This window comes from Temnothorax nylanderi, unplaced genomic scaffold (genome assembly GCF_030848795.1).
Source record: "Temnothorax nylanderi isolate EJ_2023f unplaced genomic scaffold, tnyl_v1.0 TNYL_tig0090_pilon, whole genome shotgun sequence".
Lineage (NCBI taxonomy): Eukaryota > Metazoa > Arthropoda > Insecta > Hymenoptera > Formicidae > Temnothorax > Temnothorax nylanderi.
The window spans coordinates 475,788-500,371 of NW_027249152.1; the positions used below are offsets into that span (position 1 = coordinate 475,788).

General features: G+C 40.4%; 4 protein-coding genes across 18 annotated transcripts in view; 2 read left to right on the forward strand and 2 right to left on the reverse strand.

The window, feature by feature from the left end:
- LOC139774970 (uncharacterized) overlaps positions 1 to 24,584 on the forward strand; it is a 168,506-nt gene that overhangs the window by 126,999 nt on the left and 16,923 nt on the right. The gene's annotated exons all lie outside the window — the stretch shown is intronic.
- Positions 101 to 7,545, reverse strand: LOC139774951 (uncharacterized). 2 transcript variants are annotated; one of them, XM_071710521.1, is made up of 12 exons: positions 7,171 to 7,545; positions 6,988 to 7,096; positions 6,673 to 6,808; positions 3,171 to 6,577; positions 2,840 to 2,990; positions 2,556 to 2,768; positions 2,274 to 2,484; positions 2,010 to 2,194; positions 1,676 to 1,935; positions 1,402 to 1,585; positions 901 to 1,179; positions 101 to 663 (listed from the first exon to the last, which is right to left on the reverse strand). In XM_071710521.1, the coding sequence occupies exons 1-12, from the start codon at positions 7,256 to 7,258 to the stop codon at positions 247 to 249; spliced, it is 5,640 nt and encodes a 1,879-aa protein (XP_071566622.1). In that variant the 5' UTR covers positions 7,259 to 7,545; the 3' UTR covers positions 101 to 246. The 2 variants fall into 2 exon arrangements, with proteins under 2 accessions (XP_071566622.1, XP_071566621.1); XM_071710520.1 differs by having other exon boundaries at positions 6,667 to 6,808.
- On the forward strand, positions 7,648 to 9,492 carry Med27 (mediator complex subunit 27). Of its 3 annotated transcripts, none has more exons than XM_071710558.1 (5): positions 7,648 to 7,848; positions 8,174 to 8,357; positions 8,448 to 8,717; positions 8,821 to 9,124; positions 9,201 to 9,492. In XM_071710558.1, exons 2-5 carry the CDS (start codon positions 8,185 to 8,187, stop codon positions 9,333 to 9,335), a joined length of 882 nt encoding a protein of 293 aa, XP_071566659.1. In that variant the 5' UTR covers positions 7,648 to 7,848; positions 8,174 to 8,184; the 3' UTR covers positions 9,336 to 9,492. The 3 variants fall into 3 exon arrangements, with proteins under 3 accessions (XP_071566659.1, XP_071566660.1, XP_071566661.1); XM_071710559.1 differs by having other exon boundaries at positions 8,177 to 8,357; XM_071710560.1 differs by lacking the exon at positions 7,648 to 7,848 and adding an exon at positions 7,930 to 7,943 and having other exon boundaries at positions 8,177 to 8,357.
- Glut1 (Glucose transporter 1) overlaps positions 9,624 to 24,584 on the reverse strand; it is a 37,155-nt gene continuing 22,194 nt past the window's right edge. For 5 of the 11 annotated variants that reach the window (XM_071710523.1, XM_071710532.1, XM_071710524.1 and 2 more), the window contains 3 exons: positions 24,231 to 24,370; positions 22,707 to 22,736; positions 16,727 to 17,451 (listed from right to left, as the gene is read on the reverse strand). In XM_071710523.1, coding sequence (XP_071566624.1) covers positions 17,181 to 17,451; positions 22,707 to 22,736; positions 24,231 to 24,370 — 441 coding nt within the window. In that variant the 3' untranslated portion in view covers positions 16,727 to 17,180. The other 6 variants (XM_071710528.1, XM_071710526.1, XM_071710535.1 and 3 more) reach the window with 6 other exon arrangements.

Here is a 24,584-nt window from a genome sequence, read left to right on the forward strand (position 1 = left end):
TGGGTTCGTAATAAAATCATTGATCTAGGTGAATTTTTTGAAGTTGTAGGGTTAAAGGAGATTAATTAAATGAGAGTCGGATAGAAAATATAGAAAAACATAGGCGTAATAAAACTACTTTATTACTACACTTATAAAACAGTTTATTAATGAAACATTTAATAATTATTAACAAATATACACTGTTTTAGGACACTTAAAATTAGAATAAGAACGTAAAATAAAATAAACAACGTAAAATAATTATCAATGCTTTTCCGTTGTACTGGATAAATTTAAATCCTCGGGTTGATTAGCTTTCGACGTTTTCTTCGTCGAGTTTACATTCGGAATGGAAATGGGCGATCGGAAATCCAAAGAAACCCTTTTGGATCTTTTTAATATAATAGGAGATAGTTCGGGCGCTTCGCCATAATGTTGGAGTTTCTCGAGTCGTTTCTGAATCGAGGGATTAGATGCGATAAAATTCGAGCTGTCGCCCGTTCTCAATTTCGGCGTCGCCAGCGGCGACGTATAGTCGACTAATTTTTTGTCGGCGCTTAACGTTGAACTGTATATTTTGATCGGAGTATTTTTACCCGGTGTGTAGCGCGTAGGCGTCGACTTCTTTTGCAATTCCACGTTAAGCTCAAAAGTGCATCTTTCAACGTACTTAATTGGATCCTTAAAAATCAGATTTAACACATTTAAATTAGAAAATTATTATAAATACAATTATAAATATAAATTGAGAAATTATTATAAAAATAAAATATAATTAGAACAAAGAATTTTATGGAGCACGTTTTATAAAAAAAAAACTTAAGTCTATTTATAAGAACTATAATTAGAAGTGCAAAAGATAGTTATATTGAATTTATAAATTATATATAAAATACATAACGAAAAAGAAGAGAATACCATAATTAGATTTCGTAGATTTTCGAACGATTCGTGTAAATGATTTCGGCGAGGATTGCACGTAAAAGTACTTCTTTCCGTGCAATACGCCGCTGGGACGTTCCACGAAGTTGCCCTTCGCCATTCTAAATTGCTGCAAGCTACGATAGATCCGACAGTAAGAATCTCTCCGTAGCCGTAACTGGCTATTCCTTGCCAAAACAATATCGAGAGGTATGAAGAATCGCTTGAATCCGCTTTGCAATATGCCAAATGTACAGCCTCGAAATCTTTCATACCCTACGATGTTTCCATGTGAAATATTATGTTGAGAATTTTAGATATAAAATTTATGAGCCAACTTATAAAAAATTCCGAAAAGTCTATTGCTTAATACTTCAATCTTTTGCAAATAAACTACATATATATATATATAGTCTTTTTATTATATATTATTCTCATATTTTGCGATCTATTTTTTTCTATTACCGCAAAGATTTTAGAAAATATAATAACACTTACATAAGGGGCAGGACCGACTGAACAGACAAGACCGACAGTATCAAACTCTCCGTAAGGTGGGGCAAATTCGGAATTTGCTATTTCGCATAGCGGCATGCACACTCTAGCGGGATAAGACGCGTCGCGCATCTTTCCCGGTTTAAAAATTGCAGACCGACGTGCGGTGAGTTGTAATTCGGTACCCCTGTTAAACAATTATGCTCGTAAAATCGGGCATTATGTGCTATTACATCCGCGCGGCGGATACAGTTACTCGTTTTTATGAGAATACTACCTCTTTCCGGAAGCCACGATGTTGCAGAGCGAAACACAGGCGCCTTCTTTGAGAGCGTCGACAACCTCCTCGCTGGGCGACCAAATTGAAAGAATAGCGTTCGCATTTTCGTCGCACACGCGAACTTTGAGCAGCTGAGAAACCTGTCGCGGTCCCGGCAAGCTTTCGCGCAATTTCGACTGCATCCTCTGCTTGAACCGTTCCTCCTTTTGACGTAACTCTTGCAGCAATTCATCGTGTCGTTTTTTAGAGACGGATTCCTATTCATAATGGTAACGAATACGTTGACGTCCCGAAACAAATTTACAAATAAGATAAATCAAGTCGTATATACCTCTGTAGATAAATTTTCATAATCTTCGTTCAATTGAATTCGCTCGATCGCCATATCGTCAGTTTCGCAAGAAAGTCCTTTTCTTTGAAAGTCCTCCGCTTTAGCGTTGAACGCCTCTATCTTGGCCCAACATTGCTGCTCGTATTTGCTTTGCGCTTTCTCCTCGCTTTTAGCGTTTCTAACAACTATCGCGGGAAATAAACATAAGAATTAGATCATTAACTCCCCTTCTGGGATGCCGAATTAGATTTTAACGTATCTTACTCGAATCTCCGGATGTGGTTTTCTCGTGATATAACATCGGATACACTCTAGCGACGACGATCGTCATTTCGCCGATTAAACCGCCGCTCGGACACACATTACGTAACTTGATGGGTATCGGCCCCGAACGCGGCGCGTATCCTAATTTCATGTCCCATCGTGCGCGCCTGGTTGAATTCGTGTGCAATTTTAAGCACACGTCAGCCGGTACCTGGGCGATGAGAAATCAAAGAACTGACTGATTTTCGCTTCCGATCCCGATAAAAATCGAACGTGGCCTACCTCGAGTGGATAGAAACCTTGATCACAGTTCAGTAATTCCGCGCCGGATATCACTAATTTCGTGCCCTCTCTTATTTTACCAATCGATATATTCCTCACCATACCTACATCAATACAGGCATTTACATTGTACCAGCCATCGGTTAATTCTATTTTCCATTTTGGCACTCCTATACGCGGACTCTTCCCTATCTCCATACTTACGTTATTATTCTGTAAATTAAAATGCATGAAGCACGCTAAAAAATTTGCCATTAAAATTCAATATGATTAACATATATTACTTCTACTATAGATGACACGCATAGAATCATTCTCTTAGACGCAACGTCGTCCTTTTCCAAAATGCGTCTTAATGCTGGTCGCTGAGACCGATCGATTTCTCGATCATACCGATACTTTAATTGTGCCATTATGTGCGAAGGTGTTAATACTCTGAAGTGTATAAAAAAAAGGTATAAAATAATTATTCGATAATTCCTTTAGAAATTTAGACATCTCTATCTGGCTTAGAAACTGTTTGCTAAACTAATTTCGTAAAATTATGCCGGCTCCGCGCGACTTAATCTATATCTTAGAGACGGCCTGCGTATATAAACTTTCGGTATATTATACCTGGGTAACTCAGCCGAGCCAAACTTCATTCGGTCCATCGACGCCAATTTCCACACGATCCATCGGTAATGATTCTCGACCCAGCGCGCGGGAACGAGATTCGGATCTACGCCCGGACCGGCGAGAAACGCGCGGAGGAACTCCCAGACTCCCGCGTATCCGTTCTCGTCCAGGATCAGACACGCGCCGTCCTCCATCTCTATCCCGCGCACATTATTGCACGCCACGTCGGTCCCGTAAAAGTCAGAGCAACGGAATCTGTACGTCGCGGCGGTCGCGGCGGCGATCTCCAGGATACTCGGTGGTATCCGTCGATCGATGAGCTCCTGGTAGGAACGCGGCACGGGCGGCGTACCGCCGCCGATTTCCCTCAACGACAAACGAGCGTTAGAATTGGTTTGCTTGTAACGATATAGGTGACCCACCGATTGCTTCGACCCATGTCTCCGTTTCGCGGTGATTATCGTTTCCTGCTCCAACGCGGCCGCCAAGCGATCCTGCAGGATCTTTGTCGATTCGTCGATAAAATCCATCATCACCTGAGTATCGCCGTAGTCATTCGATTCCGTGCTACCGCCTTTTGCTCTTTCCTTCGCGACTTGCGTCGGTTTTTGCGTATTTAATTTATCGTCCTCAATCTTTCCGCATGCTGCACCTCCTTGCACAATGTTCTCTTGCAACGGTGTATTCTCGTTACTTAGTATCTTTCTGTCTGTTCGTAACGCACTATGCTCGTCCCTTTGATATCCTAAACTCTTTCGCTTCCTCGAGATAGGCTGCCTTCCTAGAACAGGACTGCCCGCTGCATCCGCTTCGATTGATTCTATCGCGTCCCTTTTAGGTGATCCCAGGGCGGAATTTGCGACGGAAGGCGCTTGCTTTTTCACATCCGAATCTCGGTTCTCGTTGTTATCCGTGTCAACGCTCGGATTATCGGAAAACAATTTTCTAGCTTGAAATTCGCTGCTGAGACGAGCCTTTTTCGTTTCGAACGCGCGATTCCTGCCCTGGGGTGTGCTCTCGTCTGCATTAGTCTCGCTTAGTTTGCGCTTTTGCAACGATGCGCGCCCCAAGTCAGAATTACTTTCATCCAGGCAGTCATTGGAGAATAATTCTCGTGCTATTAATGCAGCATTGTTCAAAACCGGTACCTGTTGACCGCTTGCTGTTTGCAGTCCACCGTGCGGTATTGTTAAGTCGCGTTTTTTTATCTTTCGACCGTCATCGCGGCCAGTGTTCTCAGGAATGTCCATTTCTATAAGACAATCTAATTGATCTGCAAATAATGCTTTTGCTCTAGATAACGCGTGTTCTGAAATATTGATAGATGTTCCGCAAGCGGTTTGAAATCCAATGCTTGGAATTTTTACTTCCTGTCTGTTTTCTATCTTATCGTCGATTTTAGTAGCCTTTGCAATGACTGGTTCTGATTGATCATCCAATTGTTCGAACGATATTTTTGCTTTCGGTCTCTCTTCAGAAATATCAACGATGCTCCCAGTAGATTGAAATCTAATATTTGCTATTTTTACTTCTAATCCTTTCACTTTATTGTCATGAATATTAGTTTCCTCTGTAACGGCTGCTTTTAATGTATCGTCCAAATGTTCTGCAAACAATGCATTTGCTCTGGATAAAGCCTGTTCTGAGATATTGATGGCTTTACCACCAGCAGTTTGGAAACCAACTTTTGAAACTTTTGTTTCCTGTCTTTTTATCTCATTATCATTGTTATGAATGTCTTCTAATGAATCATCTAATTGTTCTGCAAATAATGTTCTTGCTTTGAAATTAGCTTGCTTGGAATTAACGGGTGTGTCGCGAGTAGTGCTGAATCCAATATTCGAAGTATTTATATCACGTTGTTCGTTATCAGCGATATCAATTTTATTTTTGGAAGTGAATTCGGTACTATTCGATTGTTCCGCGAACAATGTTCTTACTGTAGGTAGTGATTTTTTTGAGATATTAATAGGTTTATTAATTACGAAAGACGGTCGAATCACATTTTTTACTGTCATATTTTTAGATGCAGACGACCTCTCAGAATATTTTATTAATACATTGTCACCGGCATTCTCTGATTCATCTAATAACATTTTCGCTTTTAACAGTGCTTCTTTTGAGATATTAATAGGATTGCCGCTAGCAGTTGAAAATAAAACAGGAACATTACTGACTTCTTCACTAGGACTTTTATTTACTGTCATAGAATGTTTATCTGCAGGTGATCTCTCAGAATATTTTATTAATGCATTGTCATCGGCATTCTCTGATTCATCCCCTAATAACATTTTCGCTTTTAATAGTGCTTCTTTTGAGATATTAATGGGATTCCCACTAGCAGTTGAAAATAAGATAGGAACATTACTGACTTCTTCACTAGGACTTTTATTTACTGTCATAGGATTTTTATCTGTAGGCGATCTGTCATATTTTATTAATACATTATCATCGGCATTATCTGATTCATCCGCTAATAACGTTTTCGCTTTTAACAGCGCTTCTTTTGAGATATTAATAGGATTGCCGCTAGCAGTTGAAATTAAAATAGGAACATTACTGACTTCTTCGCTAGGACTTTTATTTACAAGTGGTTTTTTGAAATCTGTAGTGTGCATTTTGTCATAATTTTTAAATTGTTCTGTAAGTGGTTTTGGTTTGGATAATACTTCTTTCGCAATGTTGACGGAAACGTTATTAGCAAACGAAGAGGATGGTAAGTGCCTGTTTTTCTCTTCATTAGAATTTCTTTTAGCGAATGATTCATAATTCTGCGCTTCATCCGTATCGAAGGCATCTGCGAATAGTCTCTTCGCTTTAAATAACGCTTGCTTTGAGACATTAATTGAAGTACCACGCGCAGTAAAGAAACCTATATTCTTATTCTCCTCAACGTTCTTTCCTTTGTCGATATCCTCGATATTCTGCTCATCGTTATATTGCATGGCAGTAGTCTCCATTGTTTTTTCATTATCAAAAGTGTTAGAGCATAATTCATCTATCTTACTGAACGAGGCATTGTAAAAGAACTCTTGCGTAGATGTGTTTAAACTATCAGGTACTGCGTTCGTAACATTTTCTTCATTATTACATGTGTCCAGACTATTGGGAACTTTTGGCTCGCGATCTTTAAGAGTACTCTCAAGAGATGAATTAGATATTGAGGCATTTGTAGCTACGGAATTAGCATCAGAAATAACAGGTGTTTCTACGTTTACAGTAATATTTTCATTGTTAGTCACAGCCAGTGGGTCTGTAGAAATAGGAGATCTAAATATACAACGCTTGGAGCGTCTCCTTGTCGCTCTAGAGGCAATAACAGGGGACTCGGAAATAATTTTCTCTACGCTTTTAACAGCTGAAAGATCAGGTGTACGCTGTTCGAGCTTAGGTATTTCTTCTGTCTGAAATATCAATGATACACGGGACGTTTTATAACTCGGCAGTGGACTACTATACATAAGTAACAAAGTTTATAAAAAAGATGCATTACTCTTACAGTTGAGCTAGTCATTGGTTTCGTGCGAGCCTGTGCCTGCGGTGTCTCTAAGTCGCTACTCCACTGTTCGTTTATTTTATTTAAAAAGGGCAACAGACTTAATGGTGTAGATGGAATTACGGCATCGGTTGGCATTCTGTCATTAACAATTTCACAAGTGATCGTTAATTCAGAAATTAAAACAACTTATTTAACGGAAGGCATCATAATTCAATGACTTTACTTATTCGCAACAAATTTGTTCTTGCATTATCATCACTATATCAGACACTAACAAAACTTCAAAGTACTTAACAAAATAAAAATATGTCTTACATCGTATTGGAACTATCATCAAGCGATGATAAGGGTGTCTCGGGCCTTAAAATCGAGGGATCCTGGGAAACGTTGAATTTATGCCTAATCTCCTTCTTTTGTTCGTCATCTATAAATTCGTGCGTGTAAAGAAAAGCAAGAAAAGAATGCCAATGTCGTAATTCGGGGACAGGCGGTCGTTACCTGAAAACAACTCGTCGGACTCGTCTTCGGTGCTGTCAGCCACTAGTGGACCCACGGCCGGGTTGTCCATTCTTGTCCTATTGCTCATATTCGCGCCTTGTTTATCCAATTCATCTCGAGCGACGAGCTCCTCGTCATCCGGTTATCGCGGAGGTTGCGGCTGCACACGCGAGGGCAGCCGGTGAAAAGGAGACGAATCGACAATTGATCCGCGATCTCAATCTTAATCGCCACAGATTCGACGACACGCGCGCACAGATGCAATTATTCGGTTCCCACGTGGCGAGTGCTTGCCTTTGTTTTGAATTTTCCTCACGTAACACGCGAACCTCTCGTATTGCACGTTGCACGACGACGGAAAAAAACACGCCGTCAGGTGAGCCTCGGCCGCGCTAAACGCGGCAGCGAGCGAAAGCCGGGCATCATGAATGGCAACCGCATTGCCATCTAATGGTACAGTCGGTAGTCGGTACGTTAGATCTAAAATCAATTCAAGAAAAACGAATGGGGACAAACGTGTGGCCTGACGACGTGAGCGTGCGTCCGTAGTTTTACATAAAAAAGCACGCTAATTGGAAATGAACTGAAGCTAAAACTGCTGTATCTGTCCTCCACCCCTCAGGATTTAAAAACGCTCTCAGTGATCCTACGATCGACTCGCTGGATAAGGTACATGAGGTACGTTAAACGTGATTTATAGGTTATAAAGATAGAAAAAATCGTATCTCATCTAAACAATGCACCAGGAAGCAAATTTATTCTCTTGGTGTTTGGTACAGAGAATGTTAAAGTTTGGAAGTTATTGTCTACCTTTGATATAATTAATATAATTATATTGATATAATATTTAGTCTATCTAATCCTCTAACAGCACTCTTAGATTGTGGCCCTAAATGTATAAAATGTATAAGAAATATATAAAATAGATCACTAATCTTCAAGTGGAGAACTTTTAAAAATATTACACTGCGTACATCATTGCAAAAAGAATGTAATATTTTAGCAGGTGTGAGAATGGAGCAGTTGCAGACTGCGCTGACCGCTATCAAGGTGCTGCGTTCTAACGTCGGGCAAGTGTTTGATTCTCTTGGAAATGGGTTGCGAGCAGAGCACGGCGAGGAAAATAAAGAATCTAAGTATTTGTTTGAGTTACAGGAACTGTTGACCACTGTAAATCTCAACTTGAGGTAATTAAGTAGCGTCCGAGATCAGGTCTTAACTTTACAAAGGATTACCGTAAGGGACATATTAATTTTTATTGCTTTAAAACACCATAGGGACGTGGAACAGGCGATAAGTAGTTTAAATCCCCCACCCGGTCCGTTTAATTTAGCCAGCACGACTTACCTTAGTCAGGAAACCACTCAGGAAAGACAGGCGCTTTATAGCACGCTCGTTAACAGTTATAAATGGACGGATAAGATTCACGAATATAGTAACGTTGCCCACAACTTGCTCAGTCACAGTCAGCTAAAGAGATCTTACATGATTTTAAGTAGAACAAAGAGGGGAAGATACCACAGCAGCTGTCATAATGTACCTCAAACGTAAGCTATTTTGATTAATTCCTACAGTGCATGATTAGTGATGACGGTAAAAGTAACCCTGTCATCTCGAAACGTGAGTTTTAACCGATTTTAACATACACAGGCAAGTCGACTCTTTGATATCAACGTTTGACCGAACGTTTAGCGACATGACGGTAACCGTGACACGTCCGTCTGCGTCAAGTAACGCAATATTACATCTTACGCTGGGACATGTTCTAAAAGGGATGGTAGTGTTTAAGGGAGTGATGATAGAGCGGGTGGTAATCAAGGGTTACGGGGAACCGATAGACCTATGGTCGGAGTCTAGGCATAAGGTCTTCCGCAAAGCGACAGAGAACGCGCATGCCGCAATGTTGCACTTCTATTCGCCTACTTTACCCGATTTAGCAGTGCGATCGTTTATGGTAATCAACGGTCCATTAATAATCCTAGATGCGCGTTATGTGCGATCGTTATCACGTTTTTTTTCCTTTTTTTCAGACGTGGTTTCATAGTTTAATCACTTTATTTAGCGATCCGTGCAAACGCTGCGGCTTGCATTTACACAGTGCGTTTCCTCCGACTTGGAGAGACTTCCGAACTTTGGACCCTTATCATCAGGAGTGCAAACCATAAGATAAAGTTTATGTCTTAGGTAAATAATCAATCTTTGCAGGTACTTCGTGGATAATGTACAGTAATAAAGCGTAATAATATTTGATACCTATATTTTTCATGAATGTATTAGAATATTATATATATCTACTAAAATAATAAAATTGTGAATAAAATACTTCGTTACCCGTTATTTCAATACGTCGCACGCTAACTGATCTCGCGGTAATATGATAATAAAACGCGCACTCCCTTCTTTCTTTTCTATTTTTCGAGGGATGGTGACGAGGCAAGTAAAACATTTTCACAGAGAATGTAAGGGCTTTTATAAAAAGAATTCAATTACATAACACTTAATAAATGCAAATCGCACAGAACATCGCGCGTTCTATGAGAGAAAAATTGCAAAGTATCAGACGGTACATTTTTTTAATCCGAAACAACATATGTACGTCATATATCACGCGGCACTGCCGATCGCGCTCAAGATAGAAAGCTGATTAAATATACGACTAGATCTCTCGTCGGACCTGTTAATAGTGACGCTTTGAATCCGAAACTTATAATTACACAGTAAAAATAGACGCCCCTTTTTTCCCATTGCATTGTAGAAGCGAGACGACGAAAGGAAAGTATAATCGAACTTGATTATCGTTCAGCTGAGAGAATTGATGTTAGTGCTAACTTTTAATATCGTAATATACAAATGAGCGGGCGCGTAAACGTTTTTTTTTTTCCCTTGGATTAGCTCTGCGATCAATGTGTATTTTTTTTTATTCCTTGTTACCTATATCCTACGTATGTATACCACTCTTAATGTCGTTATATACTATTTAGTTTTACATAATGCTAATTAGTATCATATGTAAATATAATTACGTTATATTATAATATACTTTTCACATAACTGTACACATTCACATCTTGGAATATTGGCGCTCTCCTAAGGGGCGCAAGTCGTTTGAGTGGCAGTGAACTTATTTTACAAATCGTTATTGTAATCACTTACTTTGTTGGACTGTTCGAAAATTTCTCATTTATCTTTTTTTTTTCTTTATCTCTTTTGTTGCTTTCCTCGAAGGCTAATGTTGTAATGCTCAATGAGTTTTAATATTGTATCATTGACTCGAAACCATTGATGCGATCATTGCTTATCTTCTTATCAAAGTCGTGATGAGTGCGAAATACATTATTAGGTCTTCGCGTTTAAAAAGTAGTCGTCTTTATAGTATATGCATATATGTATATATGTATACGTTATTATTACAATCTTTTTAGAAACGAATTATTTGTTTATAGTATTATACGGGTCAATTACAGATAAGTGAATTCTTTTCGCGTAAGGGCTAAGAAGGGCCTTTCCGTTGACGAACTCTCGAGACGAAAGTAACGCAGTTCTACGTACGCGCATAGACGGAAAGCGCCTTTCGTAACCCGCTTACAGATCTCGCGTTGACTTTATATATACGGCATACTGCATCTCGAGGGTAAAAATTGCCGCGCGTGTAAATGATATCCTATCGTTTTTGATGCCAATGTGATCTGTCTTTTGTGAACACATATCGCAGCATGCCTTTTCTCTTTGTGAGGTGGTGATCGAAAGAAGGTTGTCTCACAGGTTGTCGCAGCGCAGATGAGTCGGATAGTTTCACGGCTACGATAATACCGAACGCGCTCGAAATTTCTTTATATCGTTTAGCGACTGTAACGCAAAGATTCGCGTTAGGTTCGAGGATCTTCGAGACTCAAACTCGACCGGTTCTCGAGCCAAAATAATCGCATGTCTCCCGGGTTTGGTATAAGCTTGCGATGATTTCGAGAAATAGAGATATAATGACGATACATATATATATACTCGCGGTCCACGACATAATTATCATACAGCCATCGCAGAGGTGTGTGTGAGAAAGAGAGAGGGAGGGAGGGAGAGAGAGAGAGAGAGAGAGTTTATTCGCCTGTCTCGGTGAAGTTTCCAATTATATTAATTAGCGCGTTTACGCCGTGCTACTATCGCCTAGTAGCTATATATAGTTTCTATATGTATATACGCCTCTATCCTAGCTTTATCGATAATTAATATAGTATTCTGAATTCTCTGATAATACTCATAATGCAAGGAAATCTACTTTATCGTATTTTTTTCTTTCAGTTGAATATAGCTTTATTGCCTTTCTCACTGATTCTGTATGTTTTGGACAGCTTATAATTAAAAACTTCCTTGGCTCGTTCGAATGATATCATAACGATGCGTTTTACACGTGATTCCGTCTGGATCTTGTTTTTCTCATTCAGTTAGTCTCTCTATCTTAAATATTATATTGCGTTTACATCGCGACATCCGAAACAACATATCAATCCAAGCCGCGTTTACCCCGCAAAACTGCTCTGAAAGGAATCATTGGTGATTTATACCGTAGAATTGAAATTCTAATAATCGAAATTAAGGATTAGCTCAAGCCTCTTTGGCTTTTTATTTAACATTTGTATTATTTACAGGCGCGATTAGAGATAGATAATCTTTTTGTTCCTCTCGTGAAATAAAGCCTAACGACCGATACGAAATAAGGAGAAATTCTCACAAATTCTGACAATTTTGTTCGAAGAATTAAATTGCCTAACTCCGTGAAAGGGACGAGTAGAATAAAATAATAGATTCAAAAGGATTTTTTACCAATCTCTGATGATTTCGATGATTCATGACTCACAACCGTGCAAAATAAATAATCATCGATTATTTATCATCGATTTTTCTCAATTTTTGCAAGGTAGTCTGGATACAGGCTAACGCGAGTCTCTGTTATCGAGTAATTAAATTATTCGTTAATATCGATAGAAGCGACAGAATAAATCATCTCTCGATACTCACGGATCTATACCCGATTCGGCTATAGATTTACGAATGGTCGCGTCGAGTCGTCGTATGCGGCGTGAGTGCAACGTAAAACGACAAACGATAGAAGCCACATGCGGGATGTGATCGCCGCCGATTTCGTTGGTTCGTGTTATCACGAAAGAGGAAGGGTTTCTCGAAATAGTCACGATGCTCGATCGACATCGATATCTCCATCGTGGTATTTTTTTTAGGACCTAGAACGGTTCTGAGTCAGTGGAGATATATATGCCTGCCCTCGTCTTGTCGCTCGTCGATAATGCTACTTTAGCAGGAAACGGAGTATGCTATATATTTCCGGTTATACAGGATTATCATACACTTGCTGTGTGGTTCAGTGACGTCTCTCAAATACGGTAGAAGTATACAAGTATATACACACGTATGTACAGCACGTAGGGGAGGGATCGTCGAAATATCGAATCGCGTGCGCTTCCGTTAAAAAGATCGATAACAGGGAGGGAGGAGAGGAAGAAAGATCAATGACGGAGTAAGAAAAGGCATGCCTTTGCGCAGACTGGCCGTTGTTATTGATTTTCTCGATTCGGCCGAGAAGGTATCGATTCCTGTCGCAGGTAAAACGCATCTGCAATCACGATATTGCCAATCGCCAATCGCGAATTCACGCAGAAGTTGAAATTGAAATTTTAGACCAATTTTAAGGACTAAGAATTTGCAGAACCTTAAAGAAAGAGAAAGAGAAATGAACTTTCAAACGGATCTGTTTTCTGGGGAATAATATTTCCGCGTCCAGAGTTTTAACGCCGATTTCTTCATTCGTCGATTTGAGGGACTCTAAAATGTATTACAGGAATATTTTTAGTGAATGATTAAGGAATTGACACGTCCACTAGGCCGAAGCGTGAAGTGTGTGCTGCGTAGTGTACCCTGCGTTTTATGAGATAAAATATGGTTGATTGGTTCGTGAGTATACTGCGGTCGAGAGGCACCGTATAAGTCCAACGTGATCGCGAACGTCGTTGAGATTGCGACTAATCGAAAGCTAATTCCGTGTAGTTTCTTTTGACATTAATTTAATGCAGTTGGTCGATGCCCAATTTGAGATCTTCGATACGAGAATCGCTATATTTGTTCGTTAACGCGCTGTTACACACCGCGATTTGTAAAGGCAAGTGTTCCTTCTCCTGTCTTCCGGTTCCGAAGATTTTTCAACGAAAAATCGCTGACCTTCCCTCAAAGCGAACCTCCCGATAAGATAGGCAGATTAAGAGGGATCCGTAGAAATTCGTTTTGATCCCTTTTAATTCCTCACTTTCACGAGAGAGAGAGAGAGAGAAACACCCTTGAACGACAAATTATCTATCGGTTTAACGAATCTTCTGTTCCCTCCCCCCCTCTCTCTCTCCCTCTTTAAACGTTCGAATCATCAGGCTCGTCATTCGCTCGTAAATTAATTGAGACTATTCCTTTCACGAAACGAACGAATTCGGAACACTTCCGTCTCTCCGGCAATTAGCGTATACTCGCTCTCAATCAATAATTCCGGGATCGAGCGCCGGAAATGACGAAAAGAAAATATCACAGTGTCTCGAGGGCAGCTCGTAATCTTTTTAAAGTTGTCGCGGATTTATGGCAGTCGCGCGCATAGTACGCCATTCATCATCGTCGTCGTCATTCGTCGTAGTCGTCGTCGTCGTCGCGGAAGTAACAGCGCACGGTCTAATAATTACACAACACGGTGCGATGAATCGTACAGAGGACAGTGTGATACAAAAACGACACGTAGTCCCGACATGAGTCCTAGAAAATTAATGATATAAAAGTGGAGATATATATAGATACACGTTCGCCCTTCGTTCCGTGAAACGAAGGGGTTGCGACGACGGGGGTGAATCGGATGAAGATCGTCCTCCTCCCTTTCGCCGTGCTCGACGCCCCCCGCGTGCGCGTACGCCGATTCATTTTCTTTTTTTTTTTTTTTTCGATATCCTTCGATGTCGCACGAAGTCCCGAGTGCACTCGCGCAGTGCGTGAGACGCGGCAATTCTCATAATCACGTTTCCCTTTTTCCCAACGCATACTCGTCTAGGCACAAATCACTTTCGCAACATTTCGATTAATCTATCTCGAGCGCGCGCGCGCGCGCGCGCTCGTCCCATCGTCCTCGTTAACGTACGCGCGGTGTCTTCTTCCGACTCGAGGAAGATCGATAAAGTGAGCCTTCCGCCATGGTCATCAAAAGGACCATCTCGCATCTGCCGTCGTCTTCGAGATTTGCCCGCTAAGCAGCCGAGCGCCGATCTCAGCATCCCTCGTTGCGTACTTATTTTATTATTCGAAACATTCCATCCCGAATTAATTTATCGTCGCTAAGCACCGAGTCGAGACGAAGGCTCGATCGGGGGTAATCTCGACGCGAGGAGTAAGCGCAACACCGGAATATTTTTTTGACGACGATCCTGATAATCATCTCCCACAAAATCATCCGAATAATTATATCGTTTAATAGCTATCACGGAACGATCAAGAAGTTACGCTCATCAGTTAATATCAGTGGAGAAAATATCGCGACGCCTCATTTATCCTATATAATGTTGAGGTATATTCTCATAATATTCGTTGGAATAATATTTCCCAACGGTTACCCCGATCGACCCCATGCTCTTCGTTAAGCTAATTCAGCTCGCAGAAAGACAGACAGACAGACAGACAGAGAGAGAGAGAGAGAGACGCAATCGACCGATGAGGAACACTCGTTGCCTCAACGTGTGTAGCCTGCCGAACAATCCGTATTGCCGGTGACCAGCAGATGCTGCGCCTCGCGAGTCGCACTTGACCGCGTCGCCGTCGTCGTCGTACGAAACTCGGCGTCTCGTCTCCGACTCCTGACTCCTTTCGCCCCGGGCGTTCTCTTCTCACTGCTCGTTGTACATCGCGCCGCTCGCCGTCGCGGTCGTCTCGAAGCCCTCGGTCGCGGTCCAGCCGAGGCTGGTCGCGCGACGCAAACTGTGCCGCAGGAACGCCGCGCACGCCTTACTGCTCTCGGTGATGATCTCGTAGAGCTGCGTCTCCAGGCTGAGGCTGCTGGTGGTGAGCAGCAGCGGCAGCGGTATCGGCGCGTTCATGATCACTAGGTTACCGATATTAAGAGGAGCTGTTTCCCGTTGTCAGACACCGCTGTTCGGAAAGCGTGGCGGGGGAAGCGGGGGCGGTGGTCTCTCCGGCTGAGCGGGAGCGACGGAAGAGCGCTCGGATCCAGCTGCAAACACAACTGTGGGGTGCACGTTAGTCTCACGACACGCGACTTCCTCTCTACGCGCGCGCATATAGCCACGTCGCGTATGTTATCTCTCTCGTCAACACTACTTTCCGAAAACACATCGCTAAAAAGTGTATAGATATGTGTATGTATCTCATGGGACGAGCAAGCAAGCTTCTACTGCTCTCGGTGGCTGCCTCGGCCTTCCCTCGATCGAATTTTAATTTTCACCGTGACGGACTTCGATACCCGAGATACAAGAATCTCTCGTTCTTTCGAAAATACGGGCGGGTCGTCAGCAGGGAAATACGACGCTTCACCTTTGTGTTTTAGCAATAATTCTCGAAATCAACGTGGTGTTGTGTAATAAGCTCCTTCTTTGTAGCCGCTGCTCTTATCTCAGAGCTAATCCCATGCAATTTAAGCGCACTTGTAAAAACTGGCCAAAAAGAAGGTTAATAGAGTTAAAAATCGTTCTATTCGTTTCCGAAATACGATAAATATTTACGAAATAAGCAGCGTTCCCGTGGTACTTACAAAATACTTATTATCGCTCATTAACTGCGAGTATTGTTTAGTGAAGCCCTCGAGTGTCGGACAAAAAGATGATAGCATTATCAGTATGTAGAATAATATTATCGCTGTCGTAATATGCTTAGAAATCCACGCGGTGTCCGGACGTTATAATAGTTAACTGTTAATTTGAGAAAATACTCCTTCGTACATTAGTAAGAATATATTCCCTCCGGCTATCTTAGCTATAATTATTAATTTATACGAGACCTGATCCGACTTAAGTGATTTAAGGTTTTCAAAGCCAAACGTCCGAAACGGGAAACTCTCGCGGGAGATGAAATTACCTTTGGCTCCTACGCACTAGAGATTACATTCATGCGCGCATGCCCCTTACACCATTCATGCTGCGAAAATTGATTGTACAGCATCGTACTAAAATTAACAACAACGCCAAGTATATGTATGTACATTGGCCTAAGAAGTCATTGCACAACGAAACAAATCCTCGCCCCGGGATTGCTTCACGGATGCTATATCAGTATAATATGTGTCAATGAGGAATATACATATATTCACATTGGCCTGCCTTCCTTTAAACTACTACAAAGGCCAGTGTCGATAGCGCATAATATACGATAATATAATACTCGTTTTAGAAACGAAGCAGTACGTGAGTGTCTACCACTTTCTCGTTTCGTGTAATTACGGAGCGTTAATTAAGTCCAAAGTGTAGATACGATACAGGATGGAGAACTGTCGTGTTGCACAGAGATGACGATAAATAAATGTGTGTGATATGTGTAGAGCTTATTATTCTGAAACACATCGTTTGTAGTTTATTACAGAGTATCTCTCGAGGGAGGATATCGCCAAGAGTCGTTAACAATAGAGGACAACTATTTTGAGATATTCGATCATTCGTTTCATGTGCGACGTAAGTTTGCTATACAGCTTGTTTCGACATATTTTTTATATGATTATTGTATATGTGCGTGAATATATACTGTCAGAAAAATAAGCTCTTCTAAACTGAAATTTTAGCGAGTTTATGTCACGAGAATGTCCAACCCAAGCAGTGTGAAACAAAGGAAGCTAAGGTATAATAGATATTAGATTAATGTCCAACTGTTATGCCGAGTGAAAACGAAAGTTCGTGAATGCGAGCGAGAGAAAGTATCTCGTGTCGAAAATCAATAAGATTTAGTGTAAAGTTTAATTTTCCTCGCAGGCGGACGAGAACTTAAAAAAATATTTGTTTGTGCAATTGTTCTAATGGGTGAATAACATTACAGATTAAAATTTCTGATCTCTCGGTATAGCACACGCGGTTACACCGGTATTGTTCTACTTCGTCATGTTTTCTTTTCTGATTAGCTGTTGTCAACGCGAAAAGGTGAACAAAGTTTGATAGTGCTATAACCACTCGCGAGGTGTCTTGTCGAAGCGGCACAATGTACAGTTTGACTGTCGTATAACCAGCACTTTGACGCCTCTGCACTTTCTGAATTATACTGAAAGCAGAAAAGAAACGTTCGCAAATAAATTCAAAACAGATGTTCCACAATGAGACTACAAATCAGGAAAAACTTACGAACATACATATACGGCATATATGGCATGCAAGATGATGGATAGGCGCGTAAAGCGACACGTGGCAAACAATTCCTGTACACTCGATGATCCGCATCGATTCGCACGGTTATCGATGCTCTTAAAAATTCCCGTTTGCAGCGCAACGTTCAATTTCGGTGCTTCAACAATCGCGGAAAGACGTAGCAGAAATTTAATGCATGATTGATGAGGTGATCAGGCGTGAAACAAAATGATTAAAAATAAACAGAATGTGTGGTGTACATAAAAAATAAATGATATGCGATTTATAATGTAAACATCTAAATGCAGTGAATTGACTACTCTGAAAGTTCAACTTTGAGTTAGGTTTAATAGTCAGCCAGCGCGTACGTCAACTTTCATTCGATGAACGCATTCGCATAAAAATATCGTCGACGTGAAAGAGACGATTCGTGTATCGACAGGATAAAATTACGAGGAATCGAGCTCGCCTGTTGAATCGACAGCATCTGATCACCCCCAATCATCGCAACGGTCCGAGGGAAAATGATAATCTCGATCGCGACTTCGCATTGGAGAATTGTTTGTCTTGGACAAAGATGACAGGGATTACAAATTATCGTGTTACAATGTATCGTGATTGATGCTGGTCAGGTTTTTTTTTAAAGCCTTACATGAATCAGGATGTGGCTTCTCCTCTGCCACCATCAGGGCTGCGCTCTCTGCTGGCGGTATGTGTCCCTCTAATGCATTCACACAGTTTAGCATGCTCCTGTAAAACATCACGCGACTTGTCCAAATTTCCACTTCTTTAAATCACATTTTTGTTGATTCTTTTTTTTTTGTCTTTTTTCTCTCCTCATTATACAAATTCTCGTTTGGAGCACCGATTCGACACGCAGCGTACAAAATACACGGTGAATTTGCGGCTTAAATCTTATCATTCGCGTTCTTAATTTAATCGCTTTCACTCGGATCCGACGAACCACGAATCTCGTGGAGCCAGCTACACCGTTATTTGCGATTTTACTATGAACTTCGCCGGATGTTACCATATACTCCAATTAATGATCAGCTGAGTTATTAAATATGATGATACATGACATTTCGTACAATGATTGATGAATAAATGTAGGAAAGATAAAATAGCTACATAGATGCAAAGAGAAACTTAAGATGCGAGATTTACGAGGGGAAAATGTAGATTCGTCTTTATGTAGATCGCGCGATCTAAAATCGTTACACGATGGGATAATAAATGCGAGAGAAACGATATCGCTCTGCGCTCCTGAGCGCTCCCAGCCCCCACTGGCATCCCAGATGAGATTCCTAGATAGTTATTATTAAATGACCCTAAATTGTTCAATCGCGTAGTTTCAGTCACGTAGAATAAGCTAAATTCGCTTTTTTTCCTCCGCTATGACCGCGCATAACGATTTTTCGCAAATCCACGGAGGCATGGATTCAGAGATTCGTGAATCCTAGCTGGGAACGGATTCACGGATCTTGAATCGAGTAACTCTCCGCGAATCCGTGCGCGTACTCACGGATCCACGGATCCGTGGCAGCGCAGCTGCGGATGCGGCGCGTGTTACGCTCGATAATGCATATGTATACGTAACGATTCATTTCACAGTTTCTAATCTTGTACTATTATACAGCGTTTCACTGGCCTGTGTAGTAGAAATTTACGTATATACTTACTAAGAATCAAACATTATATTCGGCAGTCTGTGTGGCAAGTTACACATTTAACAGAAATTGATCGAGATAATCTCCTACCGGAAGGATCAAACGAAATGTCACCAGTAATTAATTTCGACAAACAAAATTATGATACACACATATTTACATATCTTTTAGTGCAGAAGATACGATGTCTCGGAAGTAGCTGGAGTCGCCGCACATCGACTTCGACTTCGACTTCGCTTTGCGTTGCTACTCGCCACGAGAAATCAAAGTCGAGCCCGATCGCGCGTGAGGCGTAACACGAATGGAAGGGAGAAACTCAATCCGGATAATTAAATAAAGAAACAGATTTATTTTACAGCATTAAACCATAAATTTTACGGTCTTATTCGGTGATGCCGAAATATTCGTTAATATAATGCTAACGAGCAGTCTCGAGATCGAAGATTTATAACGTGAATTACACAGTGCGTATCGATTAACAATTTCACACTATAGTGAGTACTACAGTTCTCGTGTCATAACAATATATATAGATTAACAGTCTGCGGCTGAAGCGCCCAGTCTTTTTTTTTCGAATGAACGGCCGTTTCGATTGCTGATTAGAGCATTCTCATTAACGTTTAAATTTATAGCTTATCGGTAGCGTGGGTCGACAGTGGTGGCGTCAGATAGGACGGTCTCCTTGCTAGAGTTAGTGGCGAGCTCCTCTTCCCTGTAAGACAACAACGTTACATGGCAAGCGAGCCTCGAATCGTTTCAGGCTTTGGTGTCAGAGAAAATCCTATTTATTTTCGCGCGAGTCTGCACGTGTCACAACTTTGTTCGCTAAGACAGATGCATCCTACACGGACGAATAAAAAGAAAACGTTCAGCTTTTCCCTCTCTAACATATCTTTATTGTATCTCGAACTATCGCAGCCTCTACTAATCAACTGATGTCTCTAAAATGTACTGTACTCTCCGAATAGCAGTCAAAATCGGTAATCTCAATGATAAAACGACACACAAGATAAATGTGATGTAATGTGATATAATCTATATCTAAGACAGAGACAGAGATTCTAATCGAGAGCATAGCGTTATAAAAAGCCACTTCTTTTAAATTTATAAACTAATTTTAAATATATCAATTTTAATAGTGAACCATTATGTGTAAATTTTATAACTTTTTTTCGCTGACTAAATAAATTGCTTGAGCTTTTCCTTTATCGCACGATAAGAGTATTCTACAGACCGATTGTACCGATATCGAATTGCACTAACTGCGGTCAACTACATCTCCTTCCCCAGCCTATAAATAGAACTGTAAAATAAAAGGAAAATCGAGTGACGCGAGTAGCACAAGACCAGTTAAATCAGATTGTCTGAGATACAACTTAGCATAAACAGTTGCTTTAACATTGTTACAAGCTGCAGAGCGATCGTATTGTTAGTTTGTTATTCATTAAGCAAACCATATTACAGGCGAGTGAGTAAATTCATCAAAACACTTAGTATTTATGTCTTAAAATCTCCATCACCATTTCTTCGCTTCCGAAAGCTTTTCCTGCGGTATAATATAAATGTGTTAAAACGCGAGAAAGCTCACAAATGCATTACCTACGATCCAATATTAATTACCATCCAATCATAAGCACGATGACGTTACGCTGACACTTTTTAATTAGCTTGCCTCGAAACAAACAGATCGGAGAAACTTTCGCTAAATTATAATCAGCTATCGACTTAACTACCCTGACGGGTAAGGTTCCTATTTAAATTGTTGATGAATGTTTCGGCAAAACCTTGATCGAAATAAGAGTAAAAGGAAAGAAACCAGAAGGGAACAAAAAATTCGTATCTCGTATACGAGTTTATCGAGAGCTGCACTGATCAAATAAAAGAAAACTTGTCAACTCCCATCGCAGAAATTAATTAAGCGCAATTATCGCCCGCGATGTTTACACGACGACGAACGGCGATATAAAATGATGCAAAAAGCGGCGGTCTCTGCCACGTTCTCGCTCAGCTTCTGTCAAAATTAACTCTCCATTTTCAAGATCTCGATATAATTGATGGAATTCTGACTCTTCCCCAAACATCTCTGTAACTCTGTGTCAAACGATTGCTATGTTTTTAGAATCCTGAATATCGTTTCAAGAATTTTATCGAAAAGTATTAGGACTCAAATTGATTTTAATTGACGTAAAAAAGTTATTTTTCGTACAATGAAAGTATGAAATTAACACACCATATTTTCGAAAATTCTATTTTCTAATCAGATCCCTTAGAGAAAAAGCCATAACTCTATTAATTGTATCGAAATTCCAAAAGGGGGACGTTAAGTTTACAGAAGCGTCTTGCTCGCCGGTCACAAACACGTTTGTGGTATCGTATCTCTTAACACAACTCAGGAATCACTTTGGTACGCCAAACAGTAACGTAAGCACTAACATGCAGTCGCACAGTACAGCGCCATAAACTCGTGCCAACTATCGACATAAAAACTGTTCCAAGACTCTGCCTGTCGCCGAAACATTTAACTGGGCATTGTATGTACGCTAAAAGGAGCATGCTGTAGAATACAAGGCTCCAGGAGGAAGTCAAGTGATCGGGGCTGTTATGTACGTGATTTCAACCGCGGCGTTACGGGTATACGCGGAGGCAAAAGTTTCCTCGTGTTTTCCGGATATGAGCGTGATGTATGCAGGATCGCGGATATACGATCGAAAAGGTTGTAAACACGACAATTTATTCGAGGTAAAAAATAAGGTTCGCGAAGTTCAACGGCAGTGATAGAGTGCGGAATTATGCGGACATCGTCGGGGTTACCGCGGCGCAGATGTATGCACGTTACACATATCGATTACATAATAGCCCTGACGAACTTTTAGAAACTGTGAAATGTATCTCCACAAAAGAAAAACGAATAATTTATATATGGTAACAACTTAAGTTCATGCAGCTATATGTATGTATATCTGGTTCTCTTAGTCAGCCTGACTGATTACGCAATAAGACGGAGACTCGCATTAGCTGATAGTAAAGATGTTTCGACATGCCAGGCCCTTGGATTAAAGTCATGATAATCGCGTGGCCGGGGTCAGGATTATTTTTTAAACAGTTCAGCAGTCGTTTGTAATCGTGTCTCAACTCGATCGCGTCTAAAACGGTGATAAGCGAAATAAGAATGGTAAAACAAGAAGAGATAGGAGAGAATGTTTATTTCGATTTTTCTTCTGCTTCTCTCCTGTATTTTAATGCTTCCCGACATCTGTGAGAAATGGTTTTAAGTTTTAAGCCAGCTTTTTGCAGAAAAAGATATTTTACTTGCACACTGAAGGATTACGGGTGTTTTTTTTTATTCAGCGCATAAAAAATAATCCCTCTTTTGGATGTAACTAGTGGTGTCTTTGGTCATTTATCTTCATGCAGTTAAAATAGTAATCGGTATATGTTCGGTATAATATATCTCGTAACAAAGCCACCACAGTAACAGGAAATGTGTAGTAGCAGGACTCACCCATAAAGTCTGCTGTCCCGCAAGCTGCTCCTGCTCCGAATAACACAGAAAGCACAGTTACGATATATCGAACACAGTAGTCGGTCATCGTAGTAACGAAATACGGAAAATCAACGAAAATTATCCAGTTATCCAGAGAACCATGAAATAATCGATTTATTGAAACGATACATGTACAGTACGTTAAACAAACAGAATATATCCATTTGGCCTTGAAAATATAACAATAAGATGGCAAAATTTTCAACTCGCGACTCGATTGAGTAACTTGTCTCTTACACATAATTTTATTCGAGAGAAATGTCGCAATTAAAAGTATCGTCAGTAAAAAATGAAATAAATCGGTGTTTCACATCACCGATTGTTTTTCCACGTAACACAGAGCAGATACGTTTTCACGCGATCCTCTCCCGGAAATCTAACGGAATGTCATTTGGACTTCTAAGAGGATCAACAGCAAGATAGCTGATTTGTACTTCGTTCGCAATATTCCGCAAATAAGATGCTAAAATTACGTTCTGTGGCGTTTACACTTTTCAGAAACTAATAATCTACGGATGCTGCTCCAGTTTCTTACGCTTTTCTCGTACAATAATCTCGTTACATGATTCGCAATGTCGTGCACGTTATCTCTTTCTATTTGCTATCGATTAGTGTTGCGTCTTATTCGTAAGTATATGTAAAAATGTACGTAATTTCCTTGCAACAGCTTAACGGAAAAGAATTCGGAAATATCGGGATTTGCAATAAAGGGAAACCAAGCCCGTGACGAAACTTGAAGGCGAAAATTTACAAACTACTTTAGCTTGTACCTAAATATGTACAAATAACGTTCCCCGTATAAGTGGAACTTAATTTCCTCTCTCTCTCTCTCTAAAAAACAAAACTTTATCACAGTTCAACTCCTGTTATTGCTTCGAACAAGCAGCGAGATTGCATGCAAAAAATGCGTAGCGTAATATACTATCCCGGGAATATAGTATAGAGTTATAATACAATAGAGAGAATATATACGATCGTATTAATAAATTATAAAATTCTTCCTTGAAGATTTGAGAAATCCCTATTACAAGTAACGAACATTTTTTTCGTTATCGAATATAGACGGACGGATGAACGTTCTCGGACGGATGTGATAACAGTACATTGTACACCAAGTACGGTATATAGGATAAGTTTATCTAAATCTCTCTAATTCTCCCCTTTCCTTGTGTGCAATTAACGGTTGATAAATTGTGCGGTTATTAGTTCGAAAATGTGAATTTCGATTCTCTTACTTAACTTTCAAACATACTCAATATGAGTCGAGTAAAAAATTAACGGGATACAGATTGAGGGGTGGGGGAGGGGCTATCGCGGATTTAAGCTATACATACGTATATACATGTATATAGATATACCAGAGACCTCTTTTTGAAAGAAACTAAAGAGAGGCGGATGCAGAATATATCCAACTATGTATATAACATTTTGCTATTATGGTACGTATTGGGGAAGGTAATAATTTGCTTATGTGCTGCATACCTGTCGTTACCATGCCTGAATAAAGCTAGAATCTCTTCGAATGTTTTATTCTTGGTCTCAGGAACCTTCTTGTAGGTGAAGATCCAGAAGATGGCTAGAAATGCACTGAACGGTAGGAACGTGTAGTTTTCAAGGCTACTCTGTAACACACAAACGCGCGCGTAGCAAGTTTATACCAAATCAGATCTACGCTCAATCTGATTATATCCTATACAATCTTTACGCTCTATAAAGTCCATAATAATCTTAATGTAGCAATTATTTATATGTGACGTTAGCGGTTTTTTCGTTGCGCTCAATTATTTGCAATTATTCGATTATATATAACCGTTCTATTATTTGCCTCGCGAATGG